Source organism: Copadichromis virginalis, linkage group LG7 (genome assembly GCF_057382275.1).
Source record: "Copadichromis virginalis isolate Kocher_CV1m ecotype Utaka linkage group LG7, C_Virginalis_male_GT1.1, whole genome shotgun sequence".
Classification (NCBI taxonomy): domain Eukaryota; kingdom Metazoa; phylum Chordata; class Actinopteri; order Cichliformes; family Cichlidae; genus Copadichromis; species Copadichromis virginalis.
Window position 1 is genome coordinate 3,092,574 of NC_140624.1, and position 23,317 is coordinate 3,115,890.

Consider the following 23,317-nt stretch of genomic DNA (forward strand, 5'->3'; position numbering starts at 1 on the left):
ACCCTCACAGATGTACAACACTCTCTCTCACTCACACACACACACACACACACACACACACACACGCACACACACACGCACACACACACGCACACACACACACACACACACACACACACACACACACACACACGGGGTGTAAAAACAATCACTAGTGGAGAAATCAGTCATGGATCACAGGAAGGTCAAAGCCTCCCACCTTCAAAAAAGTGCTACTGCAGCAAAAATGCTGTTGACAAATGACTGTTTGCTAAAAACCACAAAGAAAAGACTTTCAGCTCCTTATTTTCTTAAGTATGTTTCAGAATGTGTCTTTCTCTTGTAGTAGCCAAAAGGACTGTAAAGCAGAATAACTCATTTAAATGGTAATAGTAACGTTGCACTCACTGTTTATTAATTTTTAGGAAATCATTTTATTAAGTCTCCCGTTGTATCACATCATAATCTTTCATGTAATACCTCCTGAGTGTGCTGTTAAGGCGACAGAATCAGCTCTTGCTGCGTCGGCTGTTTGCCCTTTGTTGCACTGGCTGCTAACATTAGCATTGCTAATCTCTGTTGTACAAAGAAAAAGTCTGACCTTTGCCCTTTGACCCTTCACCCCCGGAGTACAACTTGTTGTATTATCTTTTGCACACACAGGAACAGCTGTTTGGTGGTTGATTTGGAAACTGAAAAGTCCAACACATCCCATCAGACGTTAAGAGCTCTTTATCCTTCCAGGTCTAGTGATGCCTGATTTGAGAATGCACCACGTCACAGTGTGGGGTGTTCACTGATTGTTGGTGGGTATATTTTGTATCCTGCATGCTTAAGGCAGCACCCTCACCTAACACAGAGGTAGAGACGCGGACTCACATGTGGTAAGTCAGCTGTTGTCCTTATGTTGCTTTATTTCAGGAAGAATCGGCTGTTTGTTCCACTCGGTTTAGATATTCCACTATGACGATTTCCATGAGGGAAGAGATTCAATTTTCTGAAACCAGTTGCTTAATGCCAGTGTTCACATTTTGACGACAGCTCGGGGGCATTGATATTCCAGCCCATAGATTTGATTGGCTATCATTAGCCATCTTATGGCTTTCCCTTGACTGATTGCTTTTCCAGCCAAGTAATCTCAGTTTCAAGTAAGAGTGCCAGATGACGCTCTAAACCCAGAGAATTGGAGAGATTCAAAAGTGTGAACCCAAGTGACTCTCTTACCTTGCAGCCTTTCAGCTTACGGCACCTTTTTAAAAACGTTTTCCTTCATAAAGCCTCTGTTAAAAGGCTCACAATGCCTTAGCCTTAGGCATTCAGGCAAGCCACTGAGAACTATCGACTGCTGAATGCATTACTTGGATGTTTTTGCATGAATGACTTTGATGATACACAGAACATTATGCAAATTTGTGTTCTTTCTGTGAGTAGATATTTATAAAAAGATGCACGCAGGCTTTTTAGCTTTGTCAGATGTGGCCATGCGGGGATGAGAGACTTTACCGCTGTGCTCTGTGGGATTATAGAACAAGTTATTTTATTAATGTGCTGGACATAAAAGATTAAAATAGAAGACATACTTACAGTAAATTGGGCACTGAAGCAACAAATAGAAAACTGTATTAAAATGAAAATTGAAAAGATGCTGCAACAGAACACAAATTGAAATTAAAACAAAACATTGTTAAGGTATCGCGCAAACAGACAGAAGCTAATGGAAATTAAAAAGATTGCATTAATTGCAGTGGACATTGAGAATTCCCTCGGTGATGTACGATGATGAGATTTAACCTCTTTTCCTTTAAAGGACCAGCCTGAAGCAGTCTGTTAAGTAATCATGCTGAAAACGACCTAAATGGCATTTTCACAACTTACGCTGTTTCGTTGTTTATTATATTTTTTACGTGTCCCACATACTCGGAACAAAAACATGTTTACTTGGAGCTTTCCCGGCAACTGGAAACGTCAATTAAGGAGCCATCCTAAAGGGTCGAATGTTTTCTGTCTTGAACGACTGAGCACGGATGGTAACGTTCTTCAGAAAATCACCTCATATTTCACAGAAATAGCCCCTTTTATTACCACAGATAACTCTTGTAATGCATAGCTACTTCAGAGCGTCCAGTTGCCCGCTCTTCTGTACTGTTGCATCTCAGAATTGTTCTTCACTAAGAAGAGTTTCAAGTGTGTTAAAAAAGGACGGTGAAATGAAGCTGTTGATGTGGATGAGGGTCCATATGAAACATTACTGGTAATATCTAGAGTCATTTCAAATAATGGTGATCGCTGCTTCCTTTTTATATTCTGCTTTTTATTACTTTTTTTGACTGAATTGTTCTGTGCTCAAGTGAAAATGAATTTTAAATAGATTTTATAATCTGTGATCTTCATCTCAGTCAGCGTGACTCGACTCAAATATAGTAAAAGTTTGACCACAGGCTGTGTGTTCATCCATCGCGAGCAAAATCTAAACTAGTTCAAGACATTAATCTGCCGGGAAGGCAGTTTATTTATTTATTTATTTATTTATTTATTTATTTATTTATTTATTTATTTATTTATTTATGTTTGTAGATTTGTGTGTGTGTGTGTGTGTGTGTGTGTGTGTGTGTGTGTGGCAAAGTGTTTCTGAGCGGTGTACCAGGGGCACGGAGAAAAGTTGTCGTAGCATAGGCACAAGCAGTGTGTGCGTGCGTGTGTGTGTGTGTGTGTGTATGTGTATGTGTGTGTGTGTGTGTGTGTGTGTGTGTATGTGTGTGTGTGTGTGTGTGTGGCAAAGTGTTTCTGAGCGGTGTACCAGGGGCACGGAGAAAAGTTGTCGTACCATAGGCACGAGGAGTGTGTGTGTGCGTGTGTGTGTGTGTGTGTGTGTGTGTGTGTGTGTGTGTGTGTGTGTGTGTGTGTGTGAGAGAGAGAGAGAGAAAGGGAGAGGCCCAGTGTGTTTTACATTCTCACTATATCCTAATGAGTGGACATTTGCATTATTCAGAGAGCTTGCAGAGCAGTGGACCCTTTCCTGTCTGTCTTCTCTCAGTCCTGTTCAGTTAGTGAACCAAGCTGGGAAAACAAGACCCCCCCCCCCCCCCCCCCCCCATCCCACCCCCCTTTATGTGGTATTTCTGCCCATCCAAATGATTGCAGAGCTCCTGCAGCGTCCCCATTAAAACCTATGAAGGAGGCGTGTCTGTTCCTCGTGCTGTCAGTATTCTGTGGAGCTGTGTTGAGGAGACAAAACCAAACTGCGGCTCAGTTCGCGGATTCTGACACGACCGCCGACCACAGCTCCTGGATTGGATTAGAATACGGTGAGGAAGTTAGTTGCTCGCATTGCCTGCGTTATCTAAACCGTCTTTACCCGGGCGACCGTGGCTCAGCGGGTTGGGAAGCGCATCTGTAACCGGAAGGTCGCCGGTTCGATCCCCGGGCTCTCTGTCCTGGTCGTTGTGTCCCTGAGCAAGACACTTTACCCTACCGCCTACTGGTGCCGATGGCGCGATATGGCAGCCTCGCTTCTGTCAGTCAGCTGTGGCTACAACCGTAGCTGCCTCCACCAGTGTGTGAATGTGAGAGTGAATTAGTGAATAGTGGAATTGTAAAGCGCTTTGGGTGCCTTGAAAAGCGCTGTATAAATCCAATCCATTATTACCCATTACAGCGATCTCAAAAGTCCACTCCATCCAACACAACAAGAAGTCCCATCCATCCGCAGATTAGGCCAGCGAGCCGAGCGGCGAACGAGACAGCCTACAAGAGATGTCAAACAGCAACTTTCACACATCTTAAAATACACAGAGCAGACTCCACAGAGCTAAGTCGTTGTACACGCAGACTGACAGTGCTGAGTCAGCACATCTCAAAGCTCTCTAGCTGTCAGTGTCAATTCCCATCTCTGTCTCTGCTCTTGGTTCCACGCTGCTCTCTCTCTCTGCTAAGCCTGATGGGAAATTAGTTTAGCTTCTCTGCTGTATATCTCAGGACTACTCTTTGACTCAGGCACCTTCTCCAGTTATATATATGCTTCCATCTCTAATCATCTTTTCCAGCCTCTGTGCAGCCTGCATCAAACAGCCATTGAAATAATGTCTGGAGTTGTACGCTGTAGCTCCTCCTGCCGAGACACTTCCTCCCAGAATAACGTCACACGCAGGTATCGACATGTCTTTTACTCATTAAATTGTCTTATCTCCAATGACCTTTGTGTAATCAAAGACTCTGTGTCAAGGAAGAGTGCTTCCTCACCTCCTGGCACTTCGGAGTCTCTGGGGTCTTTGAAGTACGCCTCTGGTCTTCAGGCCCACCAGACAAGGAGGGAGCTCTTTGAGAAAGGCGGTCACTTGCCCTTCCCGACGAAAGGATTCCAATATCGTGAGGGAAAAGGTGAAGTGGTCAGAGAACGGTGCAGGAGGATAATAGAAGCGACTCCATAAAAGACGTCGTCTTCTCTTTTGGTTGTACTTTTTAAAGGCTTTACAAAAGAGAGAGGGGGGTGCAGGGATAAAGAAGGGGAAGTCGGCGTGTTGCTTAATGTATGAAAATAGATTGCAGCTCTCAGGAAGAGAACAAGAGAAGAACATTTTTTGGCATCTTGGCGTGTGTGCTGCAGATAAGCAGAAGGAAGGTTAAGCTGAGCTCAAAAATTGAAAATGTAACATGTGAGAGGCTCAGAAAGGAGTGCTACACAGAGAGGTGACACTGATTTTCACTACTCTCATTGGTGCAGCGCCTCGATACTTCACCACCTCGGCCTCATTCTTAAGGAAATGAAGCAGCTTTTAATTTTGTGATAAAGGCCAACCTCTCCTGGCACTTCCCTCCCTCTGCCAAGCGCCGGTGGCTGCAGTAGCTCAAGTCAGGTCTGTTTATTCGTGCGGAGCATGAAACACAACAAATGCTGTCTGAGGGGCTGCACAAAATCAGACAACAGTCCAAAGAAATTAAGCTATTAAGAAGTAATTAAAACAACAAATTAACCCAGTTAAAACAATTAAGACAATTAAGGTCTTTAATATTGTAAACAAAAGATAAGCTTGAAGCTGGGACTAATCTGAGAGTAAAGGAGGTTTTTCAGGTGAGGGGGAAGCTGGAGTGACTGAAGACTGTTCTTCAGTCACTCCAGCTTCTTCTAGCCCATACCGCAGATAGTTCACGTTGAGCGTAATAGAAATCTGAGTCACTCAGTCAGTGATTGAAGAAAGGAACAGTTTACGTTGACCTTGACCTGAAGTCTGTGACGGCAGATTTAACCTGCAGGTCTAATTTATGTCTTACCCGTGGTTTTCAGCATGATGCCCAACTTTATCAAGTTGGTTTATTTTCAGGTTGACAGAGTTTTGTGAGAGCCAAGCAGGGTTTTAATAGTTTTGCAATTTTCATTAGTTTTTATTTTTATTTAGTTTTGACTTCAGATTTTCAATTTTATATCAGTTTTGATTAGTTTTTACCGATTGTTTGCTAGTTTAGTTTAGTTTTTATTTTTTTGAAAATCCTTAGTTTCAGTTTAGTTTTGATTAGTTTCAGTTATAGTTTTAGTCGTGTTTGCAATAATTAAGTGCAACAAAATCCCAGTTTCATCATATCACGCAGAGACAGACAACTCACATTCCCACCTATGGGTTCTTTAAATAAATAAATAAATAAATACATAAATAAATAAAGCCAGATGAACAACCATTGATACCAGGCAACTATAAAATGTATATCTTGGCCCCAATGAGACTATTAACTCTCGCAGCACCGGGTGTTCGTAATTTTGGTTCAAGTGAATTGATAAACTTTTTGAAGGCAATTGACTCACAGTTGTGTAGATGTCCCCGTCCTGTTGTCTCGGGATGCATCACGCTGCCTTGCCTGGGGTTAGCGTCTGTTTCTGGGGATGAGGGTTGAGTGTGCTCCCTTCTCAAGGTAAGCTAGGTTAGCCTTCTTGTGTGAGCTTTTCAAGTTCACTTTAAGGTTTGTGGGATTTTTTTTCCCTTTAGAAATGTCCCTCATAATTTGTCTCTTCCCACTACAAGACACTTGTTTTATCCAAAACACAGTCATATTCAAAGTAATCCCAAATTGGACTCTGGCGCTTTCTCCCGACTTTTCCTGACATGATTCTGCGCGTGGACGGAGCAGCAACACAGACGACTCGACTAACGTGCTGCCACCTGCTGGCATAATGAGACACAGCAAGGAAAAATCTGGAAACTAAACTTCATTTTCACCCTCGACTGTTGTAGGACACGCACACATCAATGAAACTAAACACATTTTTGCTATAAATTCAGTTAATTTTAGTTAGTTTTGTGAACACTCATTACAGTTTTAGTTAGTTTTCCTTTTTTTGTTTTTATTTTTATTTCCGTTAACGAAAATGTTTTTTCACTTCTAGTTTTTGTTATTTTGTTAGTTTTCGTTAACGATAATAACCTTGGAGCCAAGCACATTGAGGATATTCAGCCGGTTTAGAGAAGTCCTTCAGATGAAAATCAGACACAACAATAAGGTCCAAAACCAGCACATACGCTATTATTATATTATTATATTGTTATATTAGATTAGTCTTCTTTAGGAGCGGATGGACTGTTTACTTCTCCCCTCTCAACTTGATTTATTTATTTCACGGTCCAGTTACGGAGGAAAGAGATATTTTAGTCTTACGTTGGGGGTTTCAGCTTAGTTAAAGCTAACAGGGAAATGAGCCCGCTGGCGTTCTTAAAGATATTATTGACAGATTTAATGGTGTTAATTATAACGATCTGCTTTGTTAAAAGCTTTCTAATTTCTGTTCATCTCATAGTTTGTGATGAACGACACAAGTCTGTCCAGAGAGGCGATATTTGTCCTGTCGCATGTGTGTAAGAAAGCTGCGAACCCTGTGTGGGGGTGATGTGTCTGCTGCAGTATGTTCTAATAAAGCCATTAATCACATTTGCTGTTTGCTGCAAACATGCAGCACTTGTTGCAACACGTCTCATTCTGTGTGTCCCAAGACAGCGCAACAGATGCAGCGTACAAGAGTGAAATCAAAAATGTCCCAGTCAGGTGTTTGATGCATGTGCGCGCTTATTCTGCGCAACCACACGTATGTATCGCGTGTACGGTTAGAAATGGAAAAGTCCTTGTTCAGACGGAGGAGCTGGAAACATTTCTCTCTGAGTGACACAGAAACATTGACTCCTGTATCTTTGTCACCACCGCCAAGAAAAGCAAGAGTCGTGCAAAACCGTCGTCAGGATGCGATCAGAAAGTTCTGCGATTCCACACATAAAAATCCAACTTCCAGTATTTTGGTTCTCATTAGCTCATTTCCTGGAAGTCCCATTCTGACCACTCATGCATCTGCAGTGTGCACTGAATTTCCGTTTTGGAACGAGGACATTCAGCAGATGTGGCATGTGTGAAACTTGGTGAGGAAGGTAGTGATGGTCCAGCCAAAAACCCCACAAAACAGTTCAGCTTGTCTGAAATGAGCCACCGCAGTGTGAAGTGTTTCCACTGAATGTGAGATGGAAACACGTCAGGATGAGATTTTTAATAAACTATGAAGAAATAAAAGCCACTAATAGACTTGTGTTGTTTAATATTTCAGAAGAAAGTTATCATATAACTTTTCTACATGTATATACATTTGACTCCACTTGTACTGCCTGATTAAGGACACAGTAAGAGTACAAATATCAGCTTAACGTAGTAACAGAAACTTGCTGTGTTTGAATCGTAACAATAAGTTTGACTCTCAGCATGTCTGATCTATTCATCTGACACAAGTAAAGAAAATGCAGTTTAATACCTTTAATAAGTTTCTAATGAATGTTGTGAGTCTGCGATCATTTCTTTTCTTATAGCATTGCTGTCTCTAATTCTTATACTTCGATTATTTTAACTGGAATCAGGACTGATGTCTGTTGATCTTCCTCAGATTTCTTCCGTTGTTTTCTCTTATTTGATTTGATAGTCTGGGGTCGGAGTGTGAATGCTGGGATGTTTGCTTATACAAATGAAACTGAATTGAAATGATTCATTTTTAGTTTAGCTGACAGCAAACTAAATGGTTAATTCCACCTTAAGTCTTAGTCTGGATTAATTCATTCTTAAAAGATGAATTGATTAATTTGGAATGAAATAGATTCTTCTTTTTCGTTTGTGTCATTTTGAATGCAGTATCTGTATTTTACCGTCTTGGTTGAACCAAAATGCAATTTGAAGACATCTGTGTGTCTGACGTCTTCTTAATGACTGTTTTCTGTTCATCGAGTAGATCACAGTAGACACCAGGATAGAGCACAGAAGCATCATTCAAACCATACAAGTAAAAAACATCAGCTGACACAGAAACGTCAGTTTGTGAGCTTAAAATCACCTACATCTACACACCTACACGCCCCTATTTTTGCTCATGAAGCGAGCGTACTTGGACGTCTGAAAAGTATCTACCTCAGGTGGAGAGGTCAGGTGCTTCACAGCACACGGCGTGCTCCAGTCTCTACACTAACTAATGCGCTCTTATTTAGTCATCAATCCCCTCTAGCTGATGTCAGCCGGTTTTCCACAGTCATACATACACAATGAGAGATTGTCCATCATCTCATATAATGGTCCACTGGTACAATACTGATGGTTGATGGGAATTCAGCTGTAGTGAGCCTAATGTTCCCGCTCATAAGATTTCCTTCTGAAGCACGTGGAGTCGCCGCTGTTACTGAAGATGGCAGGACAGAAACTGCTAGACCACAGTGTGGCTGTTCTCGTGTTCAATTTTACTTCACAGTCACACTGACTCACTTTTTCTTTAATGTTTCTGCAAGCTAACAAACGCTGTGGTCTTTTAATTTTCCTCTGAATTGTAACGGCACACGTGATAAATACGCTTGTGTCAATGAAAAGGTTTAAAGGTAATAAACGTAAATGTATAGCTCAGCCTCGCTAAAGTTCAATTTATTACAAAGTCATAGAAATGTTAAAAATCTCGTTTTTCTTTGTTACATTCACGTATGCATGTGCTCAGTGATTTTAGTGCCGTCTTTGCAGAATTCTATGCATCCTGTAATGAAATGTGCTCATTGGTCCTTCTTTTTTGCACCTGTCTCAATCACTCCTCTTTTCCCATCCTCACATAGCGTAAGCATGTCGTTACCCCTCAGCAGCCACACACGCTTGCATTTATCTCTGTTTCATCATCTCTGCTTTCTGTTTCTGACTCTTTTTCAGAATCTTTCATTTTCTCTGTTCTGCTCTCGTCACCATTTCTTTCATTTTTGACTAGAGTCCAAAAACCGTCGATTACCAGTAAATGTTTGTCTGCGTTTCTATCTCCCGATTATAGACCTGAACTTGCATTACTTCTGGAAGTGGAGCGCCTTTGAGGACTACCTCCTCTTCTGCTTCGGCTTCACCATCGTGTGTGCAGTCATCACCCTGCTGCTGCTGGACTCTGTGGTGTTTGTGGAGACTTTGGGTTCGCTGGCCGTGATGTTCGAGGCCATGCTGGGCGTCCCGCAGCTGCTGCAGAATTTCCATAATCGCTCCACAAAAGGCATGAGGTACAGTGTGCTCCAAGGTCAAACAGAGCTCTGCTCACTGCCCTCACACTGGCATACAGAGGCACAGTCAGACTTCACTCCTGTCAGGGAGTCTCAGCAGTGATTTATATTCTCATGAACACATTATGCTAATAAGGTCATTTATAGCTACTGAAGTCTCCATGAAAAGAAAATGGAGAGTCACATGCATCTTAATTTCACTAATGAAATCATTTTTTAAATGTTTGAATTCTTTTAAGACAATAATTATAACAAAATTGTTTTAATTTATTTTATTTAACAATTCAAAGCCAAACAGAAAAATTCAAAACCTACAAATTAAAAAATTAATAATTTTTTTCCCTACTAGTCTTAGGACTGTGAACTGCTTACTAACAGTATGTGTCAGCACAAAACTATCTCATGGCTTTAAAAGGTTAATGCCAGCATCATGTTTGTGATGTATTGTTTGTAGTTGGACTTATCGTGTTTGCTTTGTAAGAGTTTCAGATCAGATCATGCAAATGTGCTTTATTTTGGTTCGCAGCACACAAGTTTGTGAAAATTGTCCTGAATTTAGGGTAAAAAGAAGAAGCATGTGTTATTTTGTGTCCCACTTGGTTGTGATAGTTGCTGCTTAGGAGTGTAAATTTACTTGGAATGAGAGGCTTTTAAAAACAAGTGTGTAATCAGCGCTGGTGGATCACTCAAAGGTGTGAGGATCGTGCCCAAGCTCTGGCTGTGCGTTGTAGCTCTTCACCCTGCATTTTTAGAGCCGTGCACGACATATTTCCAGTCTTCAAGAACACTAGTATTTGGATGAAAACAGAGCAGATCTTAACTAAACCGACTGTCTGAGCTGAGGCAGAAGGAGAGTCCTGATACGCGATGTATAGCAGAATGTGTCTGCTTGTACAGAGAACTGTTGCCACGATCTGGAAGATTATCAAAAACTTATTGTCATTCAGCTGCCTCTCATTGATCTGAGTTACCATGTTTTCCATTATTTTGGTTAGTGGGCTACTTGCACCCTCTTCAACTTGCTGATTTGGGGATCTGCTAATTTGCGGTGCTCTCGGTAGAATGCTGGCATTATTTAAATGGACTGTCTGAGTCTTTGTAAATTAGCATATTGTTAGTAGATCATCTGCAGAACTTTTTACTCCCATCAGAGCATTTTTGTGATTGCAACCTCACTTAATTTGCTCCACTAATGAAATCTGGTCCTTAGTGTCCTACAACATCTGCAGAGCTGCACACTACAGCTTCTGATTAGTAAAGGTTTCAGTGAAAGATCAAAGATCTGTTTAACATATATACTCAGTTCCACTTGCACTTGTTGATTTCAGTTTGTGTGCCAGAGGCTGAAAATAGTGTCACAGTCTACAGCGTGTACCGGGACGTCACTTTGATTCTTATTGCACGAAAGGACGAGAGCACGAAGTCGCATCACGGATAGAAACAACTGGGTTATGCTGCTAACACAACATGCTAATGCTAAGCTAGCCAAGACTGAGTGTCTGCTGATCCCAGCTCAGTAGCCAGACCCTGAACTTCAACATGAGCTCTCAGGCTCCAGGCTCTGCTTCTAGAATCACCGTGATGATCACATCAAACTCTCGCTGCGCTGGTTTTTATCTTTGGTTTCTGGTGTCAACTTTGTCTTCATACCTCAATACTAAGAGAAAGATCATATGTGTGTCATTAGGGATTTGTGTTGTGTGTATCTGTAGCTTAAAGGTTTATATTGTTAAATGGTAATTTTGAGACAATGTGTTCAAGTCGTTTTATGGAGAAATGGGAAAGTAATGAAATGAGATTTGTGATGAATTACTTTCTGTATTTGATATGTTGCCTAGCGATGGTGGTGACTCTCAAAGTGGAGCCAGTGAGAACCAATCAGATTGATTGTCTGCTATCCTGTCTTCCTTCTCTCACCCCAACCAATCACAGCAGATGGCCCCGCCCCTCCCTGAGCCTGGTTCTGCCGGAGGTTTCTTCCTGTTAAAAGGGAGTTTTTCCTTCCCACTGTTGCCAAAGTGCTGCTCATAGGGGGTCATATGATTGTTGGGTTCTTCTCTGTATGTATTATTGTAGGGTCTACCTTACAATATAAAGCACCTTGAGGCGACTGTTGTTGTGATTTAGTGCTGTATAAATAAAATTGAATTGAATTGAATAAGCAATATCGATAATGGAACTGGAATCTCTAAATTCTATCAATTCACATCCCTAACAATGAAGAATTTAAAAATCCAATGTTGCTCTAATATTTAAAGTATATTGCAAGTAAAGGGGATTCAGCTTTAGCATTAGTTTCTGTCAGATATCTAAAACGTCACAGAGAAAGCTAGCCTAGATGCTTTTAGTATGTGACCAGAGCAAATGCAGGTTTTCTTCAAAAGACTAAAACTAAATCAGTCTCATGTCAAAATCGACTGTCTGTTTAAAGACAGGAAACACCAAAATAGAGCCTTCAAGAGAGTGAACACCAGGAAAGCAGCAGGACCAGACGGCATCCCAGGTCGTATCCTAAGAGACTGCGCATACCAGCTAGCTCCTGTGTTCACTGAGATATTCAACATCTCTTTATCTCAGTCGGTGATCCCCACATGCTTCAAAGAGTCCATCATTGTTCCTGTCCCGAAGAAACCCCACCCTGCTTCTCTCAATGACTATCGCCCTGTAGCCCTCACCTCAGTAGTGATGAAGTGCTTTGAACGCCTGGTCAGAGACTTCATCATTTCTTCACTACCAGACACACTGGACCCACTACAGTTCGCTTACCGTCCAAATCGTTCCACAGACGATGCCATCTCTCATCTCCTCCACACATCACTCACTCACTTGGACACTAGAAGGGGGAATTATGTTAAAATGCTCTTCATAGACTACAGCTCTGCATTTAACACCATAATTCCCTCCACACTCACCACCAAGCTGGAGCATCTGGGACTCAGCTCATCTATGTGTCAGTGGATCTCCAACTTCCTAACTGGCAGACCACAGGCAGTAAGGATGGGCGGACATGTCTCAGCCTCCACCACTCTCAGCACTGGAGCCCCCCAGGGGTGTGTTCTGAGCCCCCTGCTGTACTCTTTGTACACATATGACTGTGTGGCCACTACCAGCTCCACCACCATCATCAAGTTTGCTGACGACACCGTCGTGGTGGGCCTGATCTCTGATAACAACGAGACGGCCTACCTGAAGGAGATTAGGAATCTGGAGAACTGGTGCCAGAGGAACAACCTCCTTCTAAACGTCAGTAAGACAAAGGAGCTGATAGTGGACTTCAGCACTAAGCAGGAGAGGAACTACCAGACCCCCGTCATCAACGAGTGCCCAGTGGAGAGAGTGGACAGCTTCAAATACCTCGGAGTTCACATCACGCAGGACCTGTCATGGTCCTGTCACATCAACACCGTGGTGAAAAAGGCCCGACAGCGTCTCTACCACCTCAGACGCTTGAGAGACTTCCAACTGCCCTCCAAGGTGCTCAGGAACTTTTACTCGTGCACCATAGAGAGCATCCTGGCGGGAAACATCTTAACCTGGTTCGGGAACAGCACCATGCAGGACAGACGAGCTCTACAGAGGGTTGTGCGGTCAGCTGAGCGCACCATCCGCTCCGAGCTCCCTGACCTGCACTCAATCTACAGCAGGCGGTGCTGGACCAAGGCCAGGAAGATGGTGAAGGACCTCAGCCATCCCAACAACAGACTGTTCTCTCTGCTGAGGTCAGGAAAGCGATTCCGCTCCCTGAAGACCAACACAGAGAGACTGAGGAGGAGCTTCTTCCCGCAGGCGATACGGTCTCTCAATCACACCACCACACAGTACTGACCCACACATATGGTTCTTACACACACACTGGACTTTCTGGACATTGGTTTTGCACAACACTGGTCACTATATTCTTCATTTCCGGTTAATACTTGTACAGCTGCTGTTATTGTGTATATATTTATTTATATTTAGATTTCTTCATACATTCTTATATAGTTCTATATTGTGTATTGTGTATTTTGTTGTACAGTTATTTTATTTTCAACTTTAATTTATATATTTATCTTTATCTTATTCTTCCCAGTTAAATTTACCCTTCATTCTAATTTGTGTTGTACAGTTATTTCATTTTTAACCTTAATTTATATTTTATTCCTTCCTAGTTAAATTTACCCTTTTTAATTTTTCATATTTATTTCCTATCTTATTCATAGCCTTTTCCTTTTTTGTTTTCTTTAGGTCACGAGCAGTTGTCCAAGCATTTCACTACATATCGTACTGTGTATGACTGTGTACGTGACAAATAAAATTTGAATTTGAATTTGAATTTGAAATATGAGTGACAGTTATTAGTATTAGCATTAACATTACCACTAATGAACAGGAGTCCACAGATCCCTTAGAAAATATAGTATAGAATTATTTTTAAAAGCAACATTTAAAAGGGATCCCTTAGGTTTGGGTCACCCCCCACTTAAAATTCAAGGTTTCAAGGTCACCTTGAATGAGAAGAGAAAGCAGAAGGTGGAAACGGGAGGCAAACAAAACCCTCAGCTTACGTTATGAATGCTTTCCCAGTTAAGATTGTGTCAGAGTGAGTTAAGGTCAGTGAGCATGCTTATTAGCCTCTCAGGTAAATGACTGTGAGATCAATTACACTCCTAATGGCACAGAACCTCATGCTAATTATGATCATTATTTCCTTATTATGTCTGTCGTCAGTATAAAATCTGTGTGTTTATTAATATGCATTTATAAAAAAATACTTTTAATCTCTAGGAAACAACTGGCATCTTTTCATGAGGTTTTCAGGAAGTTACTGAAGTTGGTTAACATTCATACCAGGGGAGCGTGGTGAAGAAAGAAGAGCTAAAATTAGGAAATTACAGTGACGTCAGCTGGAAGTAGCAACTCTCCTCGGCGCGGGGTTTGTTTTCCTTTAGTCGAGATTCCTTTTTGTAAAAATGCACAATGGATACATAACGTGTGTGTGTGTGTCTGTGTGTGTGTGTGTACGTGTGTGTGTGTGTGCAGATTGTTAGCTATAGCAGTAAACTTATAACTGATGTTTTGATCCATGTGCACTTACTATAAAAATGAATTAATATTTCAAATATCATGAACTGATTGGTTTTGCTGTGTAAATATTTGCATTATATTTTCCAACATGAAGAATTATGGAGCTATTTTTAGTGTGTTGTGAGGTGAGAGGGGACCCGTGATATACTGTCAATGTTTTCCTATTAGAGACGTTTGCTTTGTCTGCACTGAGCAGCAGAGTGACCGGTGTGTACCGTATATCTTTATATCTTCAGTATGTCCCCACTTCCACTTCAGATTGCCATCCATGCTTTCTGTAACTACCTGCACATACTGTGTTACACCACCTGCATCTCTGATTGCATTTTTATCTTCAAGTTGCTGTTTTATGATTTACTGTTCTCTCGCAGTTATTTACCATTTCACATGTCCTCAGGATCTAGATCTAGACTTGAACCTGAACATCACACAAAGATTGGCAACACAAAAGGTCTTTGAAGTTGGGAACATCAAATCCTTAAACTCAGATATGTGAAAGTCCCCAAAAATAAAAAAGGAAGTCAGCTGTGTTTGTGTAGGAGGTATGAGTTAATCATAGAGTAATACTGCACAGTATTGGATGACTCATTCCACAAGATTATGCATTTTCAACAGGAATATTTCATAATTTCAGTATAGATATTGGCTTTATGGCACAAATGTTGCTGACGGTTGGAAACGGCACAGATGATCCCTCGCGATGCATACGTGAGGATTTTCCAGTTTCTAGATATTAAACACTGTTTTCCACACGACGGTGTGGCACACAATCAACACTTGCTCTAATGCTATCCCAGGTGTAACAGTAGCTTGTTTTTGTGCACTCACATTCCCCTGAGCCCTATTACAGAGGTGTGATGCTGAGTGTATGGATCTGTTTCATGAAGGACTACGCACCTTTTCCAGGTCACCCAAATAATGACTTTCCATGAGATGCATGGAAAAGTCAAGTAAAGGATGTGAAAGAAGCATGGAGTATATTTGACAGTTTGTTTAATATGTTTCCAGGCAACATTTTTTCATTTGTGCATATGTGTGCACACTCATTCTACTACTACTAATACTAGGAAAATTAAAGAGGTGACAGTTCAGTGAAGAAAAAATCCAACAAAAAAAGCAAAAGACTGGATGAGCCTGACTGACGTGATTGGCAAGGAAAATTAGGTGTAGGTTTGAAAAAGTATTAATCCAAAGGGTTAATGTCATTAGCAAAATCTAATTAGTGTCAGGTATCAAGAGACAAGGTGGAAGCTCCAAATCAATGAGGATGAACTGAAAGCACAGGTTAGAGACACTTGTTAAAAAGAGGAGAAACGTGAGAGGAATTGATGATTAAAAAGAAATCCATGTTGTACTTCATGGCGTCCCCCAAGAGACCCTGGTCTGCACCTTGAATTTAATGTGTAAACTGTTGTTTGTCTCTGGGGTCCAACAATCAAATGAAACCCGTTTTTTTTGCTTTCGTCGTCTTCTCCTTTTCTTCCTCCTCCTCCTTTCAGCTGGTCCCTTTAAGGGTTGCCACATTGAATCATTTGCCTCCATCTCATCCTATCCTTAGTGACATCTACTGTCACACCAACCCTCTGCACGTCCTCCTTCAATACATCCATGAATCTTCTTTTCTTCTGCCTGGTAGCTCCATCTTCAGCATCCTTCGCCCATCATATACACCGTCCCTCCTCTGCACGTGTCCCAGCCATCTCATCTCACCTCTCTTTGTCTCCAAATTGCTCAACCTGAGCTGTCACTCTGAAATAGTCATTATTAATCTGGCTGGTGACTGTCTGAGTATCAGAACTCTGTAACTGCTAGCTCCGTGCTCTGTCTTTTTGTCAGTTCCACCATCTCCCAAACCATACCTCACAGCAGGTCTCACTAGCATCTTGTCATCCTCCCCTTTCACTCTTGCTGCTGTCCTTCTATCACAAATCACCTCTGACACCCACTCCACCCTACCTGCACCCGTGTCTTCACCTCTCTTGACTGCTGCCTATTGCTTTCTGGTAATGTCAAGTTGACCCTTAAGTGTTTAAACTCATCTACCTTCACCACCTCTACTCCTTGCACATGTATTCTGTCCTTTCATTCCTATTTTCTCCAGAGCATACCTCTACCTCTCCAGGCTCTCTTCCACCTGCTCCCTACTCTCAGTACAGATCACAGTGTCCTCTGCAAACATCATAATCCAGATGGCAGTCCTCATCTGTTAGTAGGGCTGCCACGATTAGTCGACTAGTCACGATTACGTCGACTATCAAAATCGTCGACGACTGATTTAATAGTCGACGCCTCGTTTGAAGCTTTGTAAGATCACAAAAGCCGCAGAAGTAATAGGATTTAAGAGTGTAATAACGGACTGAAACAGAAGATGGCAGCACTGCATGTACAAGGATGCCAGCTGCTGTTAAACCCCGAAGAAGAAGCTGTGTCCCAGAATTCATAGCGCAGCCCAGCTCAGTTTCCAACAATGGCAGCAGCTAGTTAGTTTTAATATTACTCTTATTATTCTTTCTGGGTCACAAAATAAACGTTTAACATATTTTCAGGCGAGAATGTAGCTGTGTAAACCTCAAATATCTGCTCAGTTTATCAGGACACCACATATTTTCAAAAGCGCTCCGACGTTTTCGGAGACGTCTGACTCCCGGCAAATCGTTTTCAAACCCACCGCCGTCTTTCGCTACTCAGGTTAAACATGATATATGAGTCACTTAGATAACTTAAACATGTTATTTTTGGATTTTTTTTTGTAGTATTTTATTTGTAGTAAATCTGTTTGTCTGAGATTAAAGTTATAGTTTTTACACAGCTGAATAAACGTCAAGCAGACAGCTGATTATCAGAAGTGTGAGATGCTCGAGAGTTTACTCCGGTGTCCTGTTATATTTTAGATAGCAAGGAGTTTATTAAACTTCACCGAAACAATCTGCAAACTTCATTAAAATTTAATAAACTATCATCTTGTCTTTATTTTTAGTTAGCACCTTAAACACTTAAAGCTCTAAGCTAATGATAGTTATATAAGAGCAGATGCTGCTGGTGCAATAAGCTGTACGTTTTATGTCCAATGGATGATGATCTGATTAGTCGACTATCAAAATAATCGTTTGTGGCAGCCCTAGCTGTTTATGTGTCCATCAGCACTGCCAAACCTATGAGAGCCATTTTTCATTCTTGGATCTATATAATGTCAGAGAGAGGGGACTCCTAATGTAGTCAGGCATATAGCTTTGGATGTGCTGACAGCCAAGCAGGTGATACTCTAGATGTCACTTGAATTATGGCCTCAGTGAGCGTCTGTTCTCAGTAGCTTCAAGCTCCCTTCATGCAGTAAACGTAGTCATATTGTATTATTGTGTTTTAAAAAGCAACACAGACTGCAGTACTTACTGGTATCTAATGTTTCAGTGCTCGGCTACGTTTTGATTGACAAGTTGCTGCTGTATGTGTGTACATAGTGTGCAGATCCACTTTGTGTTTGTACAGTTCCAAAAAACCAAGACAGCAACAGACAAATGCCAAACCAACAGCTTCAAACTAATAAGTGGCTACGACTGTCGTTCCTACACAGGTATGAAAGCAGTCTTAAATATTTAATGAATTTACTATTTTGCATCTTTCAAATAAGTAGAAATTGCATAATCATCAGTTTTATGTGCTGTTGATGTCTAAGAATAAACTGGTTTCTTGCTGTTTAGTAAACACTGACTATGTAATGTTCTCAGGTTTAGATCTGATGGTGTTTGGTCGTTGAATGAAGCTGCCAACCGCTCGGCTTTTTAAAAGCCTTCATTACTCAGGTGGATGCTGCAACCGGTGCTGGAGTTGCTATTTGTTTATGTAAACAACGTGTGTGTGTGTGTGTGTGTGTGCGCGTGTGATTGCTCAGCTGCCTGGGGAGTGTGTCTGTTTTTTTCTTTCGTCTCATTAAAGTTTATCACTTTTGCTTCCTGTCCCATTCTCCTTTGCTAGCTCTGCACCAAAGCCTCCAACCTTCACAATGTCACTCTGTGACAGTAAAGGGAACGCTGACGCTGGCCGTCTCTCTCACTGACAGTATGCAGACAAATACAGTGCTGGGCTTTCTTCTACTCTTTTTCTCTCTTAGTTAAATTTTCTTTATTGTCATGAATGTGAGCTATTATATAACACGTACATAACGATCCATCCCTTATTCCCCATTTTTATCACACACTCTTACACATACACTCTAACACCTTGTTTCTTGCTCTCAGCTCAGGTTAACACTCTTCAGGCGTTAATAACGCTTCTACTGGGGATGGTAATGGGACCGTGGCCATTACCTGTAGGCCATTTCAACCAGTACCTTTACCTTTACAGTCTGGCCCTCGGGGGCAGCGCTAAGACCTCTAAGCAATTTGTGACCTGTGTATTAGAGCTATATCCCAGAGGAACCAACGAGTGTAATGTTGTCACTCTGTGTCCTGCTTCTATGCTGTTGCTACCTTGTGATGGAAGATTTAATAGAAGCAGAATGCTCATCTACCTCACAATCAATCTAAATTCACAGGTTATTGCCTCTAAAACAAATGACACCTTAACCCTGAGCTTGAGCACAGTTTGAAGACCCATTAGGTGATCGTGGTCTGTTATTTGAATAAATTCTTACCTGTGATCTAAGGGAAATAGCGATTATTGTGAATAAATGACCGATGTCTCTCCATGACATAAGATAATTGGTCCAGCAGCCCGATGAGCGACGCTAATAAGCCCGATATGACGGTAATTCTAGCTTTTAATTATCTTTATTTTTACCTGGACACATTTTACTTTACTTATTTGTATTTGGAGAAGAGTGATTTAGGAGATTCAGCCTGCCCTTTGTTGTTATTGCTCTTTCTTTTGTACGCATCATTTCAATGTCCGAAAGCAACTGTGTTAAAACTGTCAGCGAAGGTTCTCAGTCATCCAGCTCATCGTAGTCTAACCATGTGCAGTGCAGCGAGGAATGCCCAGACCTCTACATTGGAGAGACCAAACAGCCACTTCATGAACGTATGGCACAGCATAGAAGAGCCACCTCCACGGGACAAGACTCGACTGTCCATCTGCATCTAAAGGTCAAAGGTCATTCTTTGAGGATGCCAATGTTCACACAGGCACACACCACAATTGAAATAAAAAGATGGGGGCTCCTGTTATAGCAGCTTGGCTTGTTCTTAGGACATGTTTTGTCCTCTCACACAGATTTCCTTTAGCAACAGTTTAACTTAAACGGTGATGAATATGAGCCGTCGCACTCTCACTATTCTCCTGTGGTGTATATTCGTAGCCCCGAGTGCCAGCACACTACTGCAGATGGAAAGAAAGAAAAGATGGTACTCAACCAACGCACAACACCTGTGTCTCACTCTGCGCCTGTCAGCAGTTCCCACTATCTGTTCCTCTTGCTGCTGGGCTCTGATCAGGCCCCCTACCACAAACAGTTTTCAGCTGTGCCAGCATAATTACGAGAATTATTCTTAATGATCAATTAGCCTCTTTACGTGATAAACCTGCACTGGGTAATGCAATTTACCATTGGAATGATTGCTGTGCTTCTGTACACCTAGTCAGATATTCCATTTAAAAACATAAATGTTTTATAATAAATAGAGATGTTGTTATTAATTAATGATTATTTATAACATTCTTTATCAGTTAGATGCTAAATTAAAAATGTGCCTTAGAAAGGGAAATTTCTGTGAGAAACTTTTAAGCTGATTTGTAAACTTTCCAGTACTGTGAATAAAGTTTTAATTACTGTGATGACAATAAAAGTTTCTCATTTTTAATAAATAAAAGCATTTTTCTCACCGGGCTCCTCAGCCTTCACTTTCTCTGCTCTTCTATGCCGTCGATGCTGTTATCATAGTGACAGAGAAGAATTTATTATCAAGGTAAAAATAAAACAACAATAAAATGGAGAAATTCTGGTGAAGTTTTTTAGAGATACAGTGGTCCTTCGTTCTAAAAATAACCCACGATAGATAAAAGTAGCCAACTTTATGTTTTTTACAATTATTCTAGATGTTTTAAGGCTGTAAAACCCCGCACTACGCACTTTATACACTTTTCTCAGACAGGCAGGAACATTTTCACACTTTTCTCACTTGTTTAATTAAACTCTCAAAGTTCAAACCTTCGTAAAAAAATACGTCCAGTATTATAGAAAGAAACCAAAGATCAAACCCTGTTTTCAGGTTTGATTTCAAGAAGAATGAGTTGAGTAAAATTTGACTCATCTGACTCTTTTGTTTCGCGTTATGTGCCTTAAAATCCAAAAAATACAGTAACTTCTACCTTCCTTTAGGATGTCCAGAAGTCCAACTTTTTGTGCGATGGTTAGCATCTTCCTCTGGCTTTTGGGTGCCAGCGCAGGAGCCTCTGACGGTGCAAAACGTTTCGTCGACATTGTTGTGTTTGTTGGGGAGAAAACTTACAAACATACAGAGCAGCACTTCAGAGTCACACTGCTAGAGATTGAAGATTTATGTAAATATGACAAGCTGAACGCATCCTGTACTGTACAGGAGACACGGCGCGAGATTGATTGACAATGGTCTACAGCCAATCAGGACGCAGGAGACAATGCGCTGCAAAAAAAATAAAAAATCTGCGAAACAGCGAGGCTGCGAAAGGTGAACCGCGTTATAGCGAGAGATAAAGGGTTGAGGGTTGAACAAGGCTGTTCCAACATTTAGCAGCTACAGCTTCAAAGACGCAGTCACCTCGAGACTGGATGAGCTTTGAGAGATTGTGAGAGTCAAAGTTAAAAATAAACCCACAGTTGGTAGCAGAGGATTTGATGCAGGGCCCAGATCTCAAAGCTTGTGTGGACCATAACATTTAGTCTGAATTTCAGCCTCGCACTTTATAAAATTTAAAGTCTCTTCTGTGTGTGTCTGAAACCGCTCTATGACATCTACAAGTCAAAGCTGTTTTAGCAGCATGACGTGGTTTAATATTCTGGCACATCTTGTTTTTTCAAATATTATTTAATTATTTTCAAACCGTGTTGACCGATTTTGAAAAACATACTTGCATTTATAATTATTAATGAATGAGATGTTTCTCATTCATTAATAATGTGTGTGTGCCACACCAAGGTTTAGTCACTGTGTTTAATCTGAATGCAGTGTGCAGTGTCTTGACAGCCTTGCATGAAATACGTTTGTTTAGCTTTGAATCAGGTGGTATTTGAAAAGCAACGCTACAGCATCCTTTCAGATTACACAAGATTACACATGTAATAAATATATTTAAATAGCCAGCACCAAAAAGCTTCCCCATCTATTCTGTCCTGTTGACATACTCCAATGAGGGATATAAAATATCCGTAGGCAAACTCTGTGTAACACCCCTTCTTCTCCTTTCCTCCCTTCTGCTTCATTTTGTTTAGCAGAATCCATCTTTTTCTGGCAGGTTGGGAACTTTTAGGTGTTTGCCTGTGTGCGATCGATCAACATGCATAATTCATAGTTAGTGCGTTAAGAGCAGCTAGGCTCCTCTCTCACTGGGCCCTTTGATTTTCGTCTCTATCTGCCCCCCTCGGGGAGATCTGCAGCCCCGCTGCTAAATCACCTCACCAGCATGTGTGGGTGCACATGTGAACACGCACTTAAAACAGCATGTGTGGACACACATTTTAACCCAATGCACACATGCATGTTTGCTTTAAAAAATAAAGATGGAAAAGGGGATCTGAAGCTCTTCAAAGCTTTTAAGCATCAGCCCCTGTTTCTCCAGTGGGCCTTTTTCCACAGAGCTTTGTACTGGATCAGCAGTTTCTGGGACCTTCTGAACCCCCCTCCCATTGAGACTTTTTTTTAGGTCTCAGATGCAAAGTGTGATTCCCAGCTCAAAGCTTAAAGCTGTTGTGGGTTGGATCAGCTGCTTATTTATCTCAGTGGCAGCAGCAGTGGAAATGTGCTGTTTTTCTACTGAGATTACGAGGGCAAGATTTTGGCTCTTCGTTGTGGAAAAATCTACAGACAAATCTATCTAAATCAAGGACAGTTAGTGGAGAAACAACTGTGAAGGCAACTATTAAGTGTGACTCAGTTTCTATTACAAGTCACGTGGCACTTTGCCAATGACTCTACTATTATCTTCACTGTTATACACCAGCTTTACCAGCATTTAGAAGAAGGGCAGGAGGTATACATATAAATATATATTCCCCCCTCGCCCCTGTGGGCGGTCTATCCTTCTAGCTTGGGTCCTCTACCAGAGGCCTGGGAGCTTGAGGGTCCTGCGCAGTATCTTAGCTGTTCCCAGGACTGCGCTCTTCTGGACAGAGATCTCCAATGTTGTTCCTGGATCTGCTGGAGCCACTCGCCTAGCTTGGGAGTCACCGCACCGAGTACTCCGATTACCACTGGGATCACAGTTACCTTCACCCTCCACATCTTCTCGAGCTCTTCTCTGAGCCCTTGGTATTTCTCGAGCTTCTCGTGTTCCTTCTTCCTGATGTTGCTGTCATTCAGAACCGCTACATCGATCACTACGGCCGTCTTCTTCTACCATCACTATGTCCGGTTATTTAGCCACCACCGTTTTGTCCGTCTATATCTGGAAGTCCCACAGGATCTTAGCTCGGTCATTCTCCACCACCCTTGGGGGCATCTCCCATTTTGACCCCGGGACTTCCAGGCCATATTCAGCACAGATGTTCCTTTACACTATGCCGGCCACTTGGTTATAGCATTCCATGTATGCCCTGCTTGCTAGCATCTTGCACCCTG

At 41.6% G+C, this 23,317-nt stretch overlaps 1 protein-coding gene across 6 annotated transcripts in view; it reads left to right on the forward strand.

The window, feature by feature from the left end:
* Positions 1–23,317, forward strand: part of LOC146704193 (solute carrier family 66 member 2) — a 59,098-nt gene that overhangs the window by 22,817 nt on the left and 12,964 nt on the right. For 3 of the 6 annotated variants that reach the window (XM_085461184.1, XM_085461185.1, XM_085461183.1), the window contains exon 4: positions 9,287–9,503. In XM_085461184.1, the coding sequence (XP_085317310.1) occupies positions 9,287–9,503 (217 nt within the window). Of the gene's footprint in view, positions 1–9,286; positions 9,504–18,056; positions 18,518–19,528; positions 20,360–23,317 lie in introns of those variants that run through there. The other 3 variants (XM_085461188.1, XM_085461186.1, XM_085461187.1) reach the window with 3 other exon arrangements.